Source organism: Chanodichthys erythropterus, chromosome 8, assembly GCF_024489055.1.
Source record: "Chanodichthys erythropterus isolate Z2021 chromosome 8, ASM2448905v1, whole genome shotgun sequence".
Classification (NCBI taxonomy): Eukaryota; Metazoa; Chordata; class Actinopteri; order Cypriniformes; family Xenocyprididae; genus Chanodichthys; species Chanodichthys erythropterus.
In genome coordinates, this window is record NC_090228.1 from 27861760 (window position 1) to 27880848 (window position 19089).

At 43.5% G+C, this 19089-nt stretch overlaps 1 protein-coding gene across 3 annotated transcripts in view; it reads left to right on the forward strand.

Annotated features, from left to right (window-relative positions):
* LOC137024667 (NACHT, LRR and PYD domains-containing protein 12-like) overlaps positions 1 to 19089 on the forward strand; it is a 192114-nt gene that overhangs the window by 148655 nt on the left and 24370 nt on the right. The window contains exons 3-8 of one of the 3 annotated variants that reach the window (XM_067392464.1): positions 43 to 177; positions 305 to 355; positions 11291 to 13088; positions 13445 to 13615; positions 14561 to 14725; positions 18061 to 18234. In XM_067392464.1, the coding sequence (XP_067248565.1) occupies positions 43 to 177; positions 305 to 355; positions 11291 to 13088; positions 13445 to 13615; positions 14561 to 14725; positions 18061 to 18234 (2494 nt within the window). The remainder of the gene's footprint in view (positions 1 to 42; positions 178 to 304; positions 356 to 11290; positions 13089 to 13444; positions 13616 to 14560; positions 14726 to 18060; positions 18235 to 19089) is intronic. The other 2 variants (XM_067392465.1, XM_067392463.1) reach the window with 2 other exon arrangements.

Below are 19089 nucleotides of genomic sequence, written 5' to 3' on the forward strand. Positions count from 1 at the left end.
TTGTCATTTAGGAAATGTCATTAATCTCTGTCTCTATTCCAGTCCAGATGAGCAGCAGCGCTCACACTGGAGTCAGTGTTGATCTGAATGCTCATACGGGAGCAGCTGTAAATGCTTCTGTACTCACTGGAAACACCATCACAGGACCACTGAACATCTACAACACTGCAGGAAACGGTATCAATATAACAGTGCTCACTGAGACACAACTAATGAAGTTTGTTTTATGGAGATATTGCTCATGGGCAGACATGTTTTAGCTAGATGTTTTATGTTACTTTTATTATTTTCTCTCTCCACACAGTGCCACAAAAAGCCTCAGAGAGACAGACGGAGAAGCACACAGCAGATCAAGGTACAACAGTTGTATTCTCTCACACTGTATTGACAGATGCTGACTAACACCAACAGACACGTTTGTTGGGTTTGGTTGGATCAGTGTTTCCTCTGCTGACATTGGTTTTCATCAAGTGTTTATCAGGTTGTGGGATGTTTGAACAGGAACATAATGTTACGCAGCTACAACACACAGTGTTGAAGTATACATTACTTAAGGAAGTACTTACAAATTATTAACAAACTATTAATAGTTTATTCTATATTGTCGTCTCTACACCACTTCGAAAATGTTCAGAAATTTGTGGCACCCCACAATAGTGTTGTCACAAAACTATACAATACTACTTTTATTTAAGTGAACTTAAAACAGTCGTCACATAAACCTGTGGGATAGTAGTGAAACTACATAATGTTTTACATGGTTTGACCCCTGAAAACTGATTCCTCCCACGAGAGGGCGTTCTGTGGGCAGTAGAATAACAGCAAGGCTAGTGAAGAGTCCACAGGTGTTTGTGTGTTTACTCTCGCTATAAACCAGAGAATAAGACACGGTGTTAGAGTAGGATACTCTAATGAGCATGTGGAATAAGTTTTGTTTTCGGTCACAAAGTCACGGCACAAGTGTCAAGAGGACATGCTCCCGCTGACGCAGCTGCTGGGGGGACGGAGCCGCCCATGTGCTACGTTCAGCATCCAGCCACCTGAGCCATTTAACTTCTAAACCTCACGAATGGAGGTTTAAATCTGATGGTTCGAATGTTTCCATCAGGCCAGTAATCTCCACACTTCCACGCAAGCCAATCAAATAAATACACTCATGATGAAGTGGACGACATTTTAAAAAGGCTAAACTTGACGAACAAAAACAAGAAACAGTACGACGCAGTGAAGGAGCGTTTTCAAGCTTTCTTTGTTGTGAAGAAAAACGTGATCTGTGGAAGCATGTTTTAACATGAGGAAACAAGGGGAAAACGAAAACGGGGAAAACATTTACATTTACATTTACATTTAGTCATTTAGCAGACGCTTTTATCCAAAGCGACTTACAAATGAGAGTAGTAGAATCAATTAAATCAACATGAGAACAACGGTGTATAAGTGCTGAGTGAAGTCACAGTTATGTCAGTAAAGTGCTCATAGCGAATTTTTTTTTTTTTTTTTTTTTTTTTTTTTTCTTTTAAATAAATAAATACACAGATAGGAGAAGAATATTAGTCAAGGTAAGTGCTACTCCTACTGGGTCAAGTGCTGACGAAAAAGATACGTCTTTAGCATTTTTTTGAAAATGGCTAGAGACTCGGCTGCTCGGATAGAGCGTGGTAGGTCATTCCACCAGCCAGGAACAGTCCCGGAGAAGGTCCGTGAGAGTGATTTTGTGCCCCTATGTGATGGCACCACAAGGCGCCGTTCACTTGCAGAACGCAGGTTTCTGGAGGGCGCGTAAGTCTGAAGTAGTGAGTTAAGGTATAGCGGTGCAGAGCCAGCTGTCGTTCTGTAAGCAAACATCAGAGCCTTGAATTGGATGCGAGCAGCTACTGGCAGCCAGTGCAGACTGATGAAGAGAGGAGTGACGTGCGCTCTCTTCGGTTCGTTGAAGACCAGTCTTGCTGCAGCATTTAGGATCAGTTGAAGAGGCTTGATAGTGCATGCTGGAAGGCCAGCCAAGAGAGCATTACAGTAGTCCAGTCTGGATAGAACAAGAGCTTGGACAAGAATTTGTGTGGAATGTTCAGATAGGAAGGGTCTAATCTTCCTGATGTTGTACAAGGCAAATCTGCAGGACCGGGTCGTTGCTGCAACATGATCTGTGAAGGTTAGACCAGCATCCATCACCACTCCAAGGTTTCTGGCTGTCCTGGAAGGAGTGATGGTTGAAGACCCAAGTTGAACTGAAAGGTTGTGATGAAGTGTTGGGTTTGCACCGATCACAAGCAGTTCCGTTTTTTCAAGGTTGAGTTGGAGGTGGTGGTCCTTCATCCAGGCAGAAATGGCTGTCAGGCAGGCTGTGATGCGACCAGCAACCGTCGGATCATCTGGTTGGAATGAGAGGTAGAGTTGTGTGTCATCAGCATAACAGTGATGGGAGAAACCATGATCCTGAATGACCGATCCTAGTGATGACGTGTAGATGGAGAAGAGAAGTGGACCAAGCACAGAGCCCTGAGGTACCCCAGTAGCAAGATGATGTGACTTGGACACCTCACCTCTCCAAGATACCCTGAAGGACCTACCTGAGAGGTAAGACTCGAACCACTGGAGCGCGGTTCCCGTGATGCCCTTCGACATGAGTGTAGACAGGAGGATCTGGTGGTTCACTGTGTCAAAGGCAGCAGACAGGTCCAGCAAGATGAGTACTGATGATTTTGAAGATGCTCGTGCCAGTCTCAGGGCTTCAGTGATTGAGAGCAGGGCAGTCTCAGTAGAGTGGCCACTCTTGAAACCAGACTGGTGGTTGTCAAGGAGGTTGTTCTGTGAGAGATAAGTAGACAGTTGGTTGAATACAACTCTCTCAAGTGTCTTAGCAATGAAAGGAAGAAGGGATACTGGTCTGTAGTTTTCTAAAAGAGCTGGATTCAGAGTGGGTTTCTTAAGCAGTGGGGTAATCCTAGCCTGCTTAAAAGCTGTGGGAAATGTTCCAGTGTGAAGGGAGGAATTGATAATGTGAGTGAGTGCAGGTAGAATTGAGGAGGAGATGGCCTGAAGAAGAGGAGTGGGGATAGGGTCTAGCGGACAGGTAGTAGGGTGATTGGAAAGAATGAGTTTGGAAACATCTGCCTCAGAAAGCATGGAGAAGGAGGGGAGAATTTGTGTGTTTTCAATTAAGATGTTCTTGTCAGTGTGTGGTGTGGAGAATTGGCCGCTGATGGTTGTTATTTTATGTGTGAAGAAAGTGGCAAAGTCATCAGCTGTAAGAACTGATGTGGGAGGGAGGGGAGGAGGGCAAAGAAGAGAAGAGAAGGTTTTGAAAAGTGTTCGGGAGTCATTTGAGTTGTTAATTTTAGTGTGATAGTAGGAGGTTTTAGCATTGGTGACATTAGTAGAGAAAGAAGAAAGGAGTGACTGATATAAGCTAAGGTCAGTAGGATTTTTAGATTTGCGCCACTTCCTCTCTGCAGCCCTGAGTCTAGACCGATGCTCACGGAGAACATCAGAGAGCCAGGGGGCAGAGGGGTGGCGCGGGCTGGTCTGGTTAAGAGGGGGCAGAAATCATCTAAGCAGGATGATAGAGTGGTGCAGAGAGTGTCAGTAGCAGTGTTAGTGTCCATTGATGAGAATTGGTTAGCGGGAGGAAGTGTGGATGAGACCGAAGAGGATAGATGAGATGGTGAGAGGGAGCGTAGGTTTCGCCGAAAAGTGACGTGTGGTGGGGTGTGTGATGAGTTGGGGGTCAGGTTGAGTGTGAAAGTAATGAGAAAGTGGTCTGAGGTGTGTAGTGGAGTAACCAGTGTATTGTCGGTGGAGCCACAGCGTGTGTAGATGAGGTCCAATTGGTTACCTGATTTGTGGGTAGCTGAGGTAGCCACTCGCTTGAGATCAAATGAGGCAAGCAGCGTGTGGAAGTCAGCAGCCTGAGGTTTGTCTAGATGGATGTTGAAGTCACCAAGTACTAGCAGAGGAGTGCCATCCTCAGGGAAGGATGAGAGTAACACATCCAACTCCTCCAAGAAGTTACCTAGCTGACCTGGGGGACGATAGACAACTACAACATGAATTTTGGTAGGGTAGGTGATGGTAATTGCATGTGATTCAAATGAGCCATTTTCAGAGAGAGATGGTAAAGGATTGAACTTCCATTCATTGGACATAAGCAAACCAGTACCACCACCCCTCCCAATCTGGCGTGAGGTGTGAGAGAAAGTGAAATTAGAGGAGAGGGCTGCTGGTGTGGCAGTGTCCTCTGGTTTGATCCATGTCTCAGTCAGAGCCATGAGATGGAGATCTGAATAAGTAGCAATAGCTGTGATGAACTCTGCTTTGTTGACAGCAGACTGACAATTCCAGAGCCCAATCGAAATAGAAAACAATGTACTAGGTGACATGGGTAAAGAACGCAGGTTGTTATGGTTGCGCTGGTTACAGCGTGTAGCATGCTATTTACGAGGGTTAGTAATAGTGGGAATTTGGAAGCACATATCTAAAACAAGTCAAAAGACAGACAAGAACACACGGTATAAAGAGGAAAGAAAGAAAAGAGCAATACTCAAGTGCCTTGTCGGTGTCGTTGCTCGGTGGAGTCGCACAGGTAGAGTCGCACAGGTAGAGTCGCACAGGTAGAGTCGCACAGGTAGAGTCGCACAGGTAGAGTCGCACAGGTAGAGTCGCACAGGTAGAGTCGCACAGGTAGAGTCGCACAGGTAGAGTCGCTGGTCTTTACACTCTTCGGTCTTCACACGAGGAGGGCTTCACATGAGGGCTGCCGCGTCCGCTGCCGCGGTACACTGTGCACTTATACCAGCTTATTACAACGTTAGTTCAGCAGACCACGCCTTACTGACTCAGAGCAAACGAAACCAAACGCGATTTGCCACGTGACCTCAGTAAACAAGCAGTAAAGCAACTATACAGCACTAAAATCAACTAGAAACGACAGCAAAACACTTACAGTATGCAGATCCTCTTGTAGCTTCAATGATTCTCTCTAATGAATGCTAAATAACAACTGTTTATATACTAAGCTGGCTTTGACCACGCCTTACTGACTCAGAGCAAACGAAACCAAACGCGATTTGCCACGTGACCTCAGTAAACAAGCAGTAAAGCAACTATACAGCACTAAAATCAACTAGAAACGACAGCAAAACACTTACAGTATGCAGATCCTCTTGTAGCTTCAATGATTCTCTCTAATGAATGCTAAATAACAACTGTTTATATACTAAGCTGGCTTTGACCACGCCTTACTGACTCAGAGCAAACGAAACCAAACGCGATTTGCCACGTGACCTCAGTAAACAAGCAGTAAAGCAACTATACAGCACTAAAATCAACTAGAAACGACAGCAAAACACTTACAGTATGCAGATCCTCTTGTAGCTTCAATGATTCTCTCTAATGAATGCTAAATAACAACTGTTTATATACTAAGCTGGCTTTGACCACGCCTTACTGACTCAGAGCAAACGAAACCAAACGCGATTTGCCACGTGACCTCAGTAAACAAGCAGTGAAGCAACTATACAGCACTAAAATCAACTAGAAACGACAGCAAAACACTTACAGTATGCAGATCCTCTTGTAGCTTCAATGATTCTCTCTAATGAATGCTAAATAACAACTGTTTATATACTAAGCTGGCTTTGACCACGCCTTACTGACTCAGAGCAAACGAAACCAAACGCGATTTGCCACGTGACCTCAGTAAACAAGCAGTAAAGCAACTATACAGCACTAAAATCAACTAGAAACGACAGCAAAACACTTACAGTATGCAGATCCTCTTGTAGCTTCAATGATTCTCTCTAATGAATGCTAAATAACAACTGTTTATATACTAAGCTGGCTTTGACCACGCCTTACTGACTCAGAGCAAACGAAACCAAACGCGATTTGCCACGTGACCTCAGTAAACAAGCAGTAAAGCAACTATACAGCACTAAAATCAACTAGAAACGACAGCAAAACACTTACAGTATGCAGATCCTCTTGTAGCTTCAATGATTCTCTCTAATGAATGCTAAATAACAACTGTTTATATACTAACTGAAAACGCCACTCAAAGTATCTGAAGACTGGGAGCAGAAAGAGGGTGGTGATTGGAGACCTGTGGCCTACGTGTAACGATCTCTTTCTCCTGTTGAGTAAAGATATGGCCCTGGAGCTGATCTGGGAATTAGAGAGATTTGTGACTTCTTGATTGGCCAACATTTTGTTCACAATTGCTTCCACTTTGTTATAATTCCACTAACAGTTGACCGTGGAATATTTAGTAGTGAGGAAATTTCACGAATGGACTTATTGCACAGACGGCAACCTATCACGGTACCACACTGAGTTCACTGAGCTCCTGAAAATAATATTATATATATATTATGTGTGTATATATGTGTATATGTATATTATATATATATATATATATATATATATATATATATATATATATATATATATATATATATATATATATATTAGTTTCATTTATCTAATCTAAAGTGGGAACTATTTACGGTTAATAAGTTGTTAACAAAGCATAAAAAAGATCTAACATTTGAGCTTATTAAACATTATTACAGGTTATTAAACAAATTACAGTGACTGAATGGAAAACTCAATATTTGTATATAGCCTATTAATATGTTAACAATGTAGAAACTACTGTATAATATATTAACTATGAATTAACTATAAACTAATAGTTTGTGGTAATGCTTTATTTTACTGTTGGAGCACACCTGATCTCTTCTGGAAGCTGGTTCCAGCTGCGGCTGGCGTAACGCTAAAAGCAGACTCTCTTTGCTTTGAGTGAACCCTTGGTATTTCTAAATGACTTGATCCTGATGATCTGACTGATCTGTTAGGTTTTGTTCTGTACGAGCTTGGCAGTATTTGATTTGAATTCAACCTCTAATAAACCATCTCAGGTTACGTATGTAACCATGGTTCCCTGAGAACAGGGAACGAGACTCTGTGTTTACCGCATATGGGGAACCGTCACTCGTGACAGGTGTTCAAAATGCCAAGAAACACAAAACTCCAATCCTATTGGCCGGCGACAGCCTATGATGTCATACGGCGCGAACCATGACGTATAAAGGGAACGCCTGAGTAAGCAGTTAACACCTACTCGTCTTTGAAGGACTGTTCAGCAGGCATCCCGAAGCATGGCAGGGCAATGCAGAGCCTCGTTCCCTGTTCTCAGGGAACCATGGTTACATACGTAACCTGAGACGTTCCCTTTCGAAAGGGAACTCAACTCTGCATTTACCGCAAATGGGGAATGATATACCCACGCCACCATGCTAAAGGAGAGTGCATGCCAAATGTCTGGACAAATGTCCAGCAGTTCCAGAGAAAAGCCGGGAGCAACTCCCCCCCAAGGCTGTCAGTGACAGTATTTCCTATGGCCTGAGCCTAAAAGAGGCCTTCCGAAGAAAGCCTTCCAAGGCTGCTCAAGGCGTCTGGGACCAGCAATCCGTGGAAAGTGGTCCCTTAAAGGGAATGTGGCCAGGAAATCAAACGGAAACCTGGCCAGTCACTAGATAGTGAAGTGACATGTGGCCAAGTATGGTGACCCATACTTGGAATTTGTGCTCTGCATTTAACCCATCCAAGTGCACACACACAGCAGTGAACACCCGGAGCAGTGGGCAGCCATTGCTGCGGCGCCCGGGGAGCAGTTGGGGGTATGGTGCCTTGCTCAAGGGTCTCCCCTCAGTCGTGGTATTGAGGGTGGGGGGAGGGCTGGACATTCACTCCCCTCACCGACAATCCCTGCCGGACTTGAGACTCGAACCCATGACCTTTGGGTTACAAGTCCGACTCTCTATCCATTAGGCCACGACTGCCCCAAGAGGACGAGGTCCCACCAAGATGGGAACTAAGTCACCCCCAATGCCACCAAGGAGGCCGTACTAATCTAGCGAAAGCCAAACATAGTCTGGGCCAGCCCTGTCTGATACACAGAATCTCCAAGGCACAATCTCCAAAGAGGAGAGCAGATAAGAATGACTGCAAAAGGGCAGTAAGCAACTCAAAACCACGCGCAGAGATGGGCATCCTGGAGAGCGGAACTCAGCTGAGCACTAAAAATCCTCGTATTGAGGGGAGTATAAACCACTCGTCCTAGGATCTACTAAGCTTCTGATTAAAGCGCTGAGGAGGCTGTGCACTAGAAAAACCTTGGTACAAGGGAGTACAAACCAGCCTGGGGCCAGTCTGAACGGGAGACTTCACAGAAGTCTACAACCAATGACCAGCTTAGGGAGCTAAGCACAATTACATAGTCAACCCAAAGGGAAGTATAAAGCTCAACCTAACAGACAGACCATACCGTAGGCACAAATTCATGGAGGCCAACCAGAAGGGGCATACAACATAACTAAAGTTCTATAAATTAACTAATATTACAACAAGAACCCAATCCATAAGGTGGTTTTCAGGATGGCCCATAAGGCCATTTGACTGAAAACATAACATGCTGAGCACATGACCAACCAAGTAATTAGGTAGCTGTGAGTGCCCATGAAACAGCCCGTCCAACACAATCCAACGAGCAGTGTACTCTGTAAAAGCACCCTTCTACTCTTTAAGCAAGAGGAGTACAGCGTACGCCATCACGTGCTAAAGAAGGCCCCATGGGCCTATAACCTCAGCAGACACGTGGCATCAGCTCGTGGCAGTGTTATCGAGGTTCAGGCTAAACAGACCGACTACAAAGGAGGTCATCAGTCAGTCCGAGCCCCGGCCAGCCTGCTTCAATAAAATTGTCAGAGAGAAAAACCTTGAGAAAGCTCCCAAATGAGGGCCTTAAGGCCTACCTTTCGTACGCGGCGTCAGCTAGCGGCCACTAAAGTTCTAGGAGCAAAATAGAACAGAGTAGCAAACAAGGTAGCTAAAGAGCTAAAGGAAACCAAGCTCAAGGAAGCAAATGCATAAAACCAGACAAACAGTTGGTTTTAATACAGGAGCTCACCTCGAGAGGCAAGCCACTCAGAAAATATACTCCGTAAAAGCACCTTTTACTCTGTAAGCGAGAGGAGTACAATAGGAAAAGTACACACTATGCCACAGAACTTAATGAGAGGCCTGACCTAGGGCCTATTCATATGGAGGTAGGCGTGGCCGATGGCGGCATGAGTCATAAGACACGACTCAACCATGGAATGAGTCTAGATATAACCAACCCAACTGGGCCAGCACAGAGGCTTCAAAGGAGGCCTGGCAAGGCCTACTTCTTTTAGCACCATGTGGCGCCAGCCAGTGGTCATATAAAGGGCCCAAGCTCAAAGGGGACCAGCTCTAGACCCTACACGATAACTGTGGGTAACTAGCTACACAACCTGAGCTTAAGTCTACACATTCCAACAGGCAATGTACCCAGTATACATAAATATGCTATCACGGTCTAAGGAAGGCCTACCACCTCAAACAACGTAAAGCATAAGCCTGAGGCAGTGCTAAAATACGTGGGCAAACTCGTGATCGTAAACCAACAAAAAACAAGCTGTATTAAGAAAGAGGCTACAATAAAGAGCCAACAATCTAACAGCAAATGCAAAACAGCTGCTGTGGTCATGATCGACTGGGAGCTAGCAGAGATCATACTATTCTAACCAGAATAAGACTCTCTACACTGAGTGTGCAGTCCAACAGGTGATGCACTCAGTGAAACACAAACCCTAACCGGGGAGTACAACAAAACACCATGTTCATAGATAGAGGATAATCACAGCCTGCTATCACAGAAACAGGCGCTAACCTGTGGCAGCACTAGAGTAAGCTCACATACGTATGTAGGGTTAAAGCTTAGAACCACAAAGCAAATGCAAATGCTTTGTAATACATGCCATCCAAACAGGATAAATGTTTCACAGAACAGATCTGAGATCTGTAATGAACCCTAGAGAACGAAAGCTAAAATATTTAGCATCGTAATCTGAAACTTGAATATAATTCAAGGGGCTCATGTGAAGACATTATAAGCATGACAAAAGTTCTAAAAAGTGGGGCCTAGCAGCACTGCATAACTCATCTTCTCGAAGATAAAGGCCTACCACCTGGGAAAAACAGCACCAGGAAGGCTAATAACAGCCTATAACCTTAGCTGTTAACCTCAGCCATAGCACCTACATTTTCACATCGAACGGGAAATGGGCATACAACTCCCTCAGGAGGAGGCCAGAACTAGGAACTATACAACCTCACAGGAATAGTAATAGTAAGGGTGATGTAACAAACAAACACCTAAACCTAGCTCTAGCCTAGCTGCTAGCTAAGGCCTAATGGGCCAAGCAAAGTTTGGGCTTCATTTTGAAACCTTCAAATATGAGGAGAAAATGAAGCACTGCAAGCAAACAGTGTCAGGCGGCCGACAAGCCATCCTGTACACAAATAACTGAAGCGACGAGTGCTAACTCAAACCAAAATAAAGTATTAGCTGAGAAGCTACTCTAACATAGGAGGCTACAAAATAGCGGCCATAAAGCGGCCTGCATGTTATGAAAACTAGCCAACCTAATGCTACAGTTATTTTGCCCAAAAGAACCCCTTCAAACTTTACTGACTACATGCTCAGGAAAGCTATACAGGAAAAACAAGGTCTACACTTTTTATAAACATAAAAATATGGACCCAGCTTACCTTCCTGCGGCTTGTAGAATGAAGATTTTCCCTCCTTATTTGAAGCATGAAGAAGGAAGAAATCGTCTCAGGTTACAGATGTAACCCTGGTTCCCTGAGACATGGATGAACACATTCTCCTGAACGTTTGCAGACATAAATGGAGTAATTTCCTACCGAAGTTTGTGAAACAATGGCACGAACAAGACAGTCCCGAAAAGACGAGAAGATGTTGACTGCTTCCTCAGGCGGTCCCTTTATACGTCACGGTTTGCACCGTATGACGTCATAGGCTGTCGTCGGCCAATAAGATTGGAGTTTTGTGATTCTTGGCATTTCGAACACCTGTCACGAGACAGTCTGACAGTGTGCGTCCACTGTCGCAGACTCACGGAGCAGAGGGAGAGTATTCAGTTCATTCCTATAGAAGCTGAGCTTCACGCTCGCGCATAAAGCACACGCAGCATCATTGCGCATCTGTGGGTAAAAACTTCAGCTCAGAATCTATCCAGAATCATTGGACAGAGAATCGCAATGCATTGATCCCACCACTAATGTGTGGTAGTTATTATTTTAATAGGAATTACAGACTAAATTAGAATTTACATTAAGATTTTATTATTTTATTTAAAAACTGATAAAGATTTGCTTGCTAATTTTTCCCTCTTTCTCAAAGGCTCAACTGCAGAGGACAATACAGCTGCTCTTCATGAGATCAGCCTCAGACTGAAGGTCAAATTAAAACAGCAGTATGAACGAATATTGGTCGGTAATTCTCAGACTGGTCATCAGAAATACCTGAACAATATTTACACTGATCTATATGTGGTGGAGAATGAGACTGGAGGAATACTCAGTGAGCATGAGGTGAGACAGATTGAATTCAAACAATTTGATGCCAAGGACACACCAATCCAGTGCAATAACATTTTTGAAGTCCACGAGGGTCATCGAAACAGAAGAGTGCTGACAATGGGCATTGCAGGGGTAGGAAAAACAGTCTCTGTCAATAAATTCATCCTTGACTGGGCTGAAGGAACAAAAAATCAGGATATTGCCTTAATTTTCCCTCTTCCATTCCGTAGACTGAATTTGATTAAAGAAGAGTACAGTCTTATAGGACTTCTTAAAAAATACTTCTTTAATAGTCCTGAAGAACTGCCCTCTCTTCCTGATGGTGACGGTAAAATCATGTTCATCTTTGATGGTCTGGATGAATGTCGCTTCCCTTTGAACTTTAAACAGGATGACGGATTTACAGATGTTAAAGAAAAAACAACATTGAGTAAGATAATAACAAACCTCATTAAGACACATCTGGTTCCTTCTGCTCTCATCTGGATCACATCCAGGCCAGCATCAGCCAGTCTGATACCCCGAGACTACATTGATCAGGTGACAGAGGTGCGAGGATTCAATGATGAGCAGAAAGAGCAATACTTCAACAAAAACAGCAGTCCTGAGGTTGCTGGAAACATCATCCGTCATATCAGGAAATCCAGGAGCCTGTACATCATGTGCCACATCCCCGTCTTCTGCTGGATCTCTCTCACTGTTCTTCAGCCTCTACTGGCTCGAGAGAGCAATGACAAAACACCCACAACTCTCACAGGGATGTACACAAGCTTCTTACTTACTCAGCAGCAACAGATGACAGCAAAATACAGTGGTGACCCTGAGCCTAAAGCCAATTCCAGGTCTTTTGATGAGATTATCCTAAAGCTTGGGAAACTGGCCTTTCAACAGCTGGAGAAAGGAAATCTGATTTTCTACAAAGAAGATCTTGAGGAATGTGGACTAGATGTCAGTGAAGGGTCGGTGTTCTCTGGGTTATGCACTCAGATCTTTCAGGAGGATAAAGCTGTTTCAGCAAGAAACGTTTACAGCTTCATTCATCTCAGCATCCAGGAATTCCTTGCTGCTCTCTATGTGTTTTTGATTAGCAAAGATAAGAAAGCAAAGCTACTTTTTCAGTCCCAGAGAGAAAAACTGACATGGACACTGTCCAGAAAGACACAGTTTCAGCTTCATATGGGTGCAATCAACAAGGCTTTACAAAGCGAGAACGGACACCTGGACCTTTTCCTCCGGTTCCTCCTGGGTCTCTCTCTGGAGTCCAATCAGAGTGACCTGAAGGAATTAGTGCCAGAACTGGAACTCAAAACAGAGAAAATGAAAAGCACTGTTGATTATATCAAAAAGAAAATAGAGAAGGAGGAATCAGTGGAGAGGATCATCAATCTCTTCCACTGTCTGAGTGAACTGAAAGATGACTTTGTGGAGGAAATCCAGAAAAACCTGAGCTCAGGAAATCTTTCAGCACAGAATCTCTCCTCTGCTCAGTGGTCTGGTCTGGTGTTTGTGCTCCTGATGTCAGAAGAGACTCAAGAGAAGTTTGAACTGCAGAAATACAGAAGATCTGATGAAGCAGTGATAAGACTGCTGCCAGTGATCAAAAACACAAGAAAAGCACTGTAAGAGTCTTCTTTACATTCATTTATATGCACTTTTGGTCTTTTGTAGTTGGGACTTCTTTTTACATGGATGACTTGTTGACCTAGACAGTTCAGAAAAAAAGAATACATGTAAATGTAAATCAATGTGCGTGATAATATTAAATGACAAATTGTCTCCACCATCAGACAAGTTGAACCTGAGTTTTACCCTTTTTAATATTCTTAATTGTATCGTAAATTAAAAAAAAAAAAAAAAATACAGGTTTGATGTTTTATTCTACAGTCAAAGGTTTTTTTCAATTTATCTATGATCTAGATTATAAACACTACTTAAGAAGCATTGATATCACTGATTGTTGTTGTGCGCTACACAGGCTACAGTGCTGTAAGCTCACTGCTCAGTGCTGTAAGAGTTTCTCATCAGTTCTACAATCCTCAAACTTCCTGAGAGACCTGGACCTGAGTAACAATGACATACAGGATTCAGGAGTGAGGCTTCTTTCTGATGGACTAAAAAGTCCAAACTGTCAGCTGGAGATACTGAGGTTTGAGTTTAAATGCTTTATTTATTTATTTATTTTTCCATTAAGTTAATTATTTAAAGGTGCCATAGAATTGAAAATTAAATTTACCTTGGCATAGTTGAATAACAAGAGTTCAGTACATGGAAATGACATACAATGAGTCTCAAACACCATTGTTTCCTCCTTATGTAAATCTCATTTGTTTAAAAGACCTCCTAAGAACAGGCGAATCTCAACATAACACAGACTGTTACGCAACAGTCGGGATCATTAATATGTACACCCCAATGTTTGCATATGCCAGCCCATGTTCAAGGCATTAGACATTAGATGTCTGGATCTGTGCACAACTGAATTATCAGATGTTATGCTGGTAAGCAAGCAAGGACAATGGCGAAAAATAGCAGATGGAGCAATAATAACTGACATGATCCATGATAACATAATATTTTTAGTGATATTTGTAAATTGTCTTTCTAAATGTTTCGTTAGCATGTTGCTAATGTACTGTTAAATGTGGTTAACGTTACCATCATTTCTTACTGTATTCAGAGACAATTTTTAAACACTTGCAGTCTGTATACTTCATAAACACAACTTTATTCTTTATAAATCTCTCCAACAGTGTGCAATGTTAGCTTTAGCCCGTTAGCCACGGAGCATAGCCTCAAACTCATTCAGAATCAAATGTAAACATCCAAATAAATACTATACTTACATGAACTGATGCATGCATGCAGCAAGCATGACAAACACTTTGTAAAAATCCATTTTGAGGGTTATATTAACTGTGTGAACTTTGTTTATGCAATGTATTATAGAGTCGCGAGCTCGGGGGCAGGAAGTGCACCAAAATAGTCAGTTAAAAAAAAATCTTGTTTTGTGAAAAAGTGTTCTAGGGCACCTTTAAAAACACACTGCTAAGATTGATTCTGTATGCAATTACATTTTGTTTTTATTGTTCAGATTTTCCACCTGTAATCTCACTGCTCAGTGTTGTGAGAGTTTGTCATCAGTTCTACAATCCTCAAACTTCCTGAGAGAGCTGGACCTGAGTAACAATGACCTACAGGATTCGGGAGTGAGGCTTCTTTCTGATGGGCTGAAGAGCAGTAAGCTGGAGATTCTGAGGTTTGAGTTTAAATGCTTTATTTATTTATTTATTTCCCATTAAGTTAATTATTTATAAACACACAGCTAAGATCAGAATCAGAATCAGAATCAGAAAGAGCTTTATTGCCAGGTATGTTGTTTACACATACTAGGAATTTGTTTTAGTGACAGAAGCTCCACAGTGCAACAGAGTGACAGCGACAAGACAAGACACATAATAAAAAGAATAAAATAATAATATACAAATTTACAAGATAGACAAAGTGCAAAAAAAAAAAAAAAAAAAAAAAAAAAAAAAACCAAAAGACAATATATATTATAGACAATTGTATGTACAATTATGTGTGCAAATTGAGATATAAATAAGTGTTTTAAGTAAATAATGTGTAATAGTGTTATGTGTTCCGTGTTTGTTAAGTGTTCATGAGATGGATTGCTTGAGGGAAGAAACTGTTCCTGTGTCTGGTCGTTCTGGTGCTCAGGGCTCTGTAGCGTCGACCGGATGGCAACAGTTCAAAGAGGGAGTGTGCTGGATGTGAGGGGTCCAGAGTGATCTTCTTTGCCCTTTTTCTCACTCTGGATAAGTACAGTTCTTGGAGAGTGGGGAGGGTTGTGCCAATGATTCGCTCAGCAGACCGGACTACCCTCTGTAGTCTTCTGAGGTCAGATTTGGTAGCTGAGCTGAACCAGATGGTAATTGAAGTGCAGAGGATGGATTCAATGATGGCAGAGTAGAACCGTTTCAGCAGCTCCTGTGGTAGGTTGAACTTCCTCAGCTGGCGAAGGAAGTACAACCTCTGCTGGGCCTTTTTCACAATGGACTCAATGTGGTTGTCCCACTTCAGGTCCTGGGAGATGGTGGTGCCCAGGAACCTGAATGACTCCACTGCTGCCACAGTGCTGTTCATGATGGTGAGTGGGGAAAGAGCAGGGGGGTTTCTCCTGAAGTCCACGGTCATCTCCACTGTCTTGAGCGTGTTGAGCTCCAGGTTGTTAAGACTGCACCAGACAGCCAGCTGTTCAACCTCCAGTCTGTAAGCAGACTCGTCACCGTCCTGGATGAGGCCGATCAGTGTGGTGTCATCCGCAAACTTCAGGAGCTTGACAGAGGGGTCTTTAGAGGTGCAGTCGTTTGTGTAGAGGGAGAAGAGCAGTGGGGAGAGAACACAGCCCTGAGGGGCGCCGGTGCTGATGGTGAGGGTGCTGGATGAGAATTTTCCCAGCCTCACTAGCTGCTGCCTGTCTGTCAGGAAGCTGGTGATCCACTGACAGACAGAGGTGGGCACGGAGAGCTGAGTTAGTTTAGGCTGGAGGAGTGATGGGACAATGGTGTTAAAAGCAGAGCTGAAGTCCACAAACAGGATCCTCACATAAGTCCCTGGTCTGTCCAGATGCTGGAGAACATAATGCAGTCCCATATTGACTGCATCATCCACAGACCTGTTTGCTCGGTAAGCAAACTGCAGGGGGTCCAGTAAGGGTCCAGTGATGTCCTTCAGAAAAGCCAGAACCAGTCTTTCAAATGACTTCATGGCCACAGACGTTAGAGCCACAGGTCTGTAGTCATTTAGTCCAGTGATTTTGGGTTTCTTTGGGATGGGGATGATGGTGGAGCGTTTGAAGCATGAGGGGACTTCGCACAGCTCCAGTGATCTGTTGAAGATCTGTGTGAAGATGGGGGCCAGCTGGTCAGCGCAGGTTTTCAGACAGGCTGGTGAAACGCTGTCTGGGCCTGGTGCCTTTCTTCTCTTGTTCTTTCTGAAGACCTGGCGCACGTCATCTTCACTGAACTGAATTGCAGGTGTGGGGGAGAGGGGGGTTGTTGGAGGTGTGAATGGTGATTTTTCAAACCTGCAATAAAACCCATTCAGATCGTCTGCCAGTTGTTGATTCTCCACAGAGCTGGGGGATGGTGTCTTGTAGTTGGTAATGTCTTTCAGACCTTTCCACACTGAAGCTGTGTCATTAGAAGAGAACTGATTCCGAAGTTTATCAGAATAATTCCTCTTTGCCACTTGATCTCCTTTTCCAGTGTGTATTTGGCCTGTTTGTACAAGACTCTGTCCCCTTTTCTGCGAGCATCTTCTTTGGCCTGACGGAGCTGGCTGAGTTTTGCAGTGAACCAGGGTTTGTCGTTGTTGTAAGTTAAATGAGTCTTTGTAGGAATGCACAGATCCTCACAGAAACTGATATATGATGTAACAGTCTCTGTGAGCTCGTCCAGATCGGTGGCAGCAGCTTCAAAAACACTCCAATCAGTCCATTCAAAACAGGCTTGTAAAGCTCGCTCTGTTTCGGTGGTCCATCTCTTTACAGTCTTTGCTACAGGTTTAGCTGATTTCAGTTTCTGCCTGTAGGTTGGTATGAGATGAACTAAACAGTGATCAGAGAGCCCCAAAGCTGCCCGTGGGACAGAGTGATATGCATCCTTTATTGCTGTGTAACAATGGTCGAGTATATTGCTGTCTCTGGTGGGACAGGTAACATGCTGTCTGTATTTGGGCAGTTCACGTGAGAGAATCGCTTTATTAAAGTCCCCGAGAATGATTAGAACAGAGTCCGGGTGTTGTTGCTCGCTCTCTGTGATCATATCAGCGAGTATCTGTAAAGCCGAGCTCACTTGTGCTTGCGGAGGAATGTAGACGCTCACCAGAATGAACGAGCAAAACTCCCGCGGCGAATAGAACGGTTTGCAGTTAATGAAGAGTGTTTCAAGATCTGGACAGCACATCTTCTTTAACACCGTTACATCTGAACACCACCTTTCGTTGATGTAAAAGCACGTCCCGTCGCCGCGCGATTTCCCCGTTGATTCTGCGTCGCGATCTGATCTAAACAGCTGAAAGCCCGGCAGACTTAACACGCTGTCCGGAATGGCGTCGTTCAGCCAGGTTTCCGTGAAGCACAGAGCAGCCGAGTTCGAGAAATCCTTATTGGTCCGGGAGAGCAGAAGGAGTTTGTCCGTTTTGTTGGGCAGAGAGCGGAGATTCGCCAGATGGATGCTAGGCAGCGGCGTTCTTAATCCGCGCTGTCTGAGCTTCACGAGGGCGCCGGCGCGCTTTCCCCGTCTGCGCGTCCTGAAGCGTCTAAACAGCGCTGCCGCTCCGCCGACTACAACATTCAACAAAACGTCTGAATAATCGAAATCCGGTAAAAGATTTTGTGGTGTATACTGCCGAATGTTCAGCAGTTCATCCCTGGTAAAGCTGATGGTGTTTGAAAAACAGAAAACAGGAAAAACTAACAAAAACAGAACAAACACTGAAGAGCTAAGCACTGTGGCTGCCATGCGCGGCGCCATCTTGATCTTATATTGATTCTGTATGCAATTACATTTTGTTTTTATTGTTCAGATTTTCCACCTGTAATCTCACTGCTCAGTGTTGTGAGAGTTTGTCATCAGTTCTACAATCCTCAAACTCCTTCCTGAGAGAGCTGGACCTGAGTAACAATGACCTACAGGATTCAGGAGTGAAGCTTCTTTCTGATGGGCTGAAGAGTCCAAACTGTCAGCTGGAGATACTGAGGTAAATGGTTTTAAAATAATTAACAAAATGCTATCACAATAAATAATTGTCACCGAATGTAACATTTGTTCTCAATGTAATGGAAATAGTCAATGGAAATTGATTGGGCCCGATACCAAGCTCATGTACTTGTATTCGTACTCATACAAATATGTATGTGCTTGAATCTTTCGTTGAATCATTCTTCATATTCATGACTTGTCACCGTCTGAAATCGCGCAGGCTCCACTACTGTACGTTTAGAAAAGTGAATGAATACTTAGGTACATTTTCACACACATCCTTCCACCACCCCGCTCCTAACTCTCGGCTGGGGTCCTGGGGTTATGGGGAGAACTTTGGGTTTGGGCTGAATTCCAAACTCCGGGCCCTCTATCCCTTTGGACAGTACATATTGATGCTAAAAGTACATATTGATGCTAATTTTATTTGTTATTTGCTGAGAAAACTTGGTGAATATGAAAAAAAAAAAAACTTGGTGAATTGATTTCATTGTGTAGTATTAGGACTTTTTTAACAGGATTCTGTGATAAAAGCAATTGAAGCATTATTCAAATTAATAGCAGATGCTAACATTGCCATCTAAAAGCCCATTATAGTAATGGGGGTTTTTGGCAAGTGATACAATGCTAACGATTACAATTAAACTGACAGTCCTGAGCTAGCTAATAACAATAGGTAGGTATGGGAAGGTCTAAACATGGACTAAACATGAGATAATGTGTACGTGTTCTTAGAATGAACACAAAACGACAAACTTTGATGTTTATGGAAACTCACCCCATAAGAAATCTCGTTGCCTCCAATGACATAAGTAATTCGGGCACACTTTCTCTTTGTCGGGGTCTTCTTTGT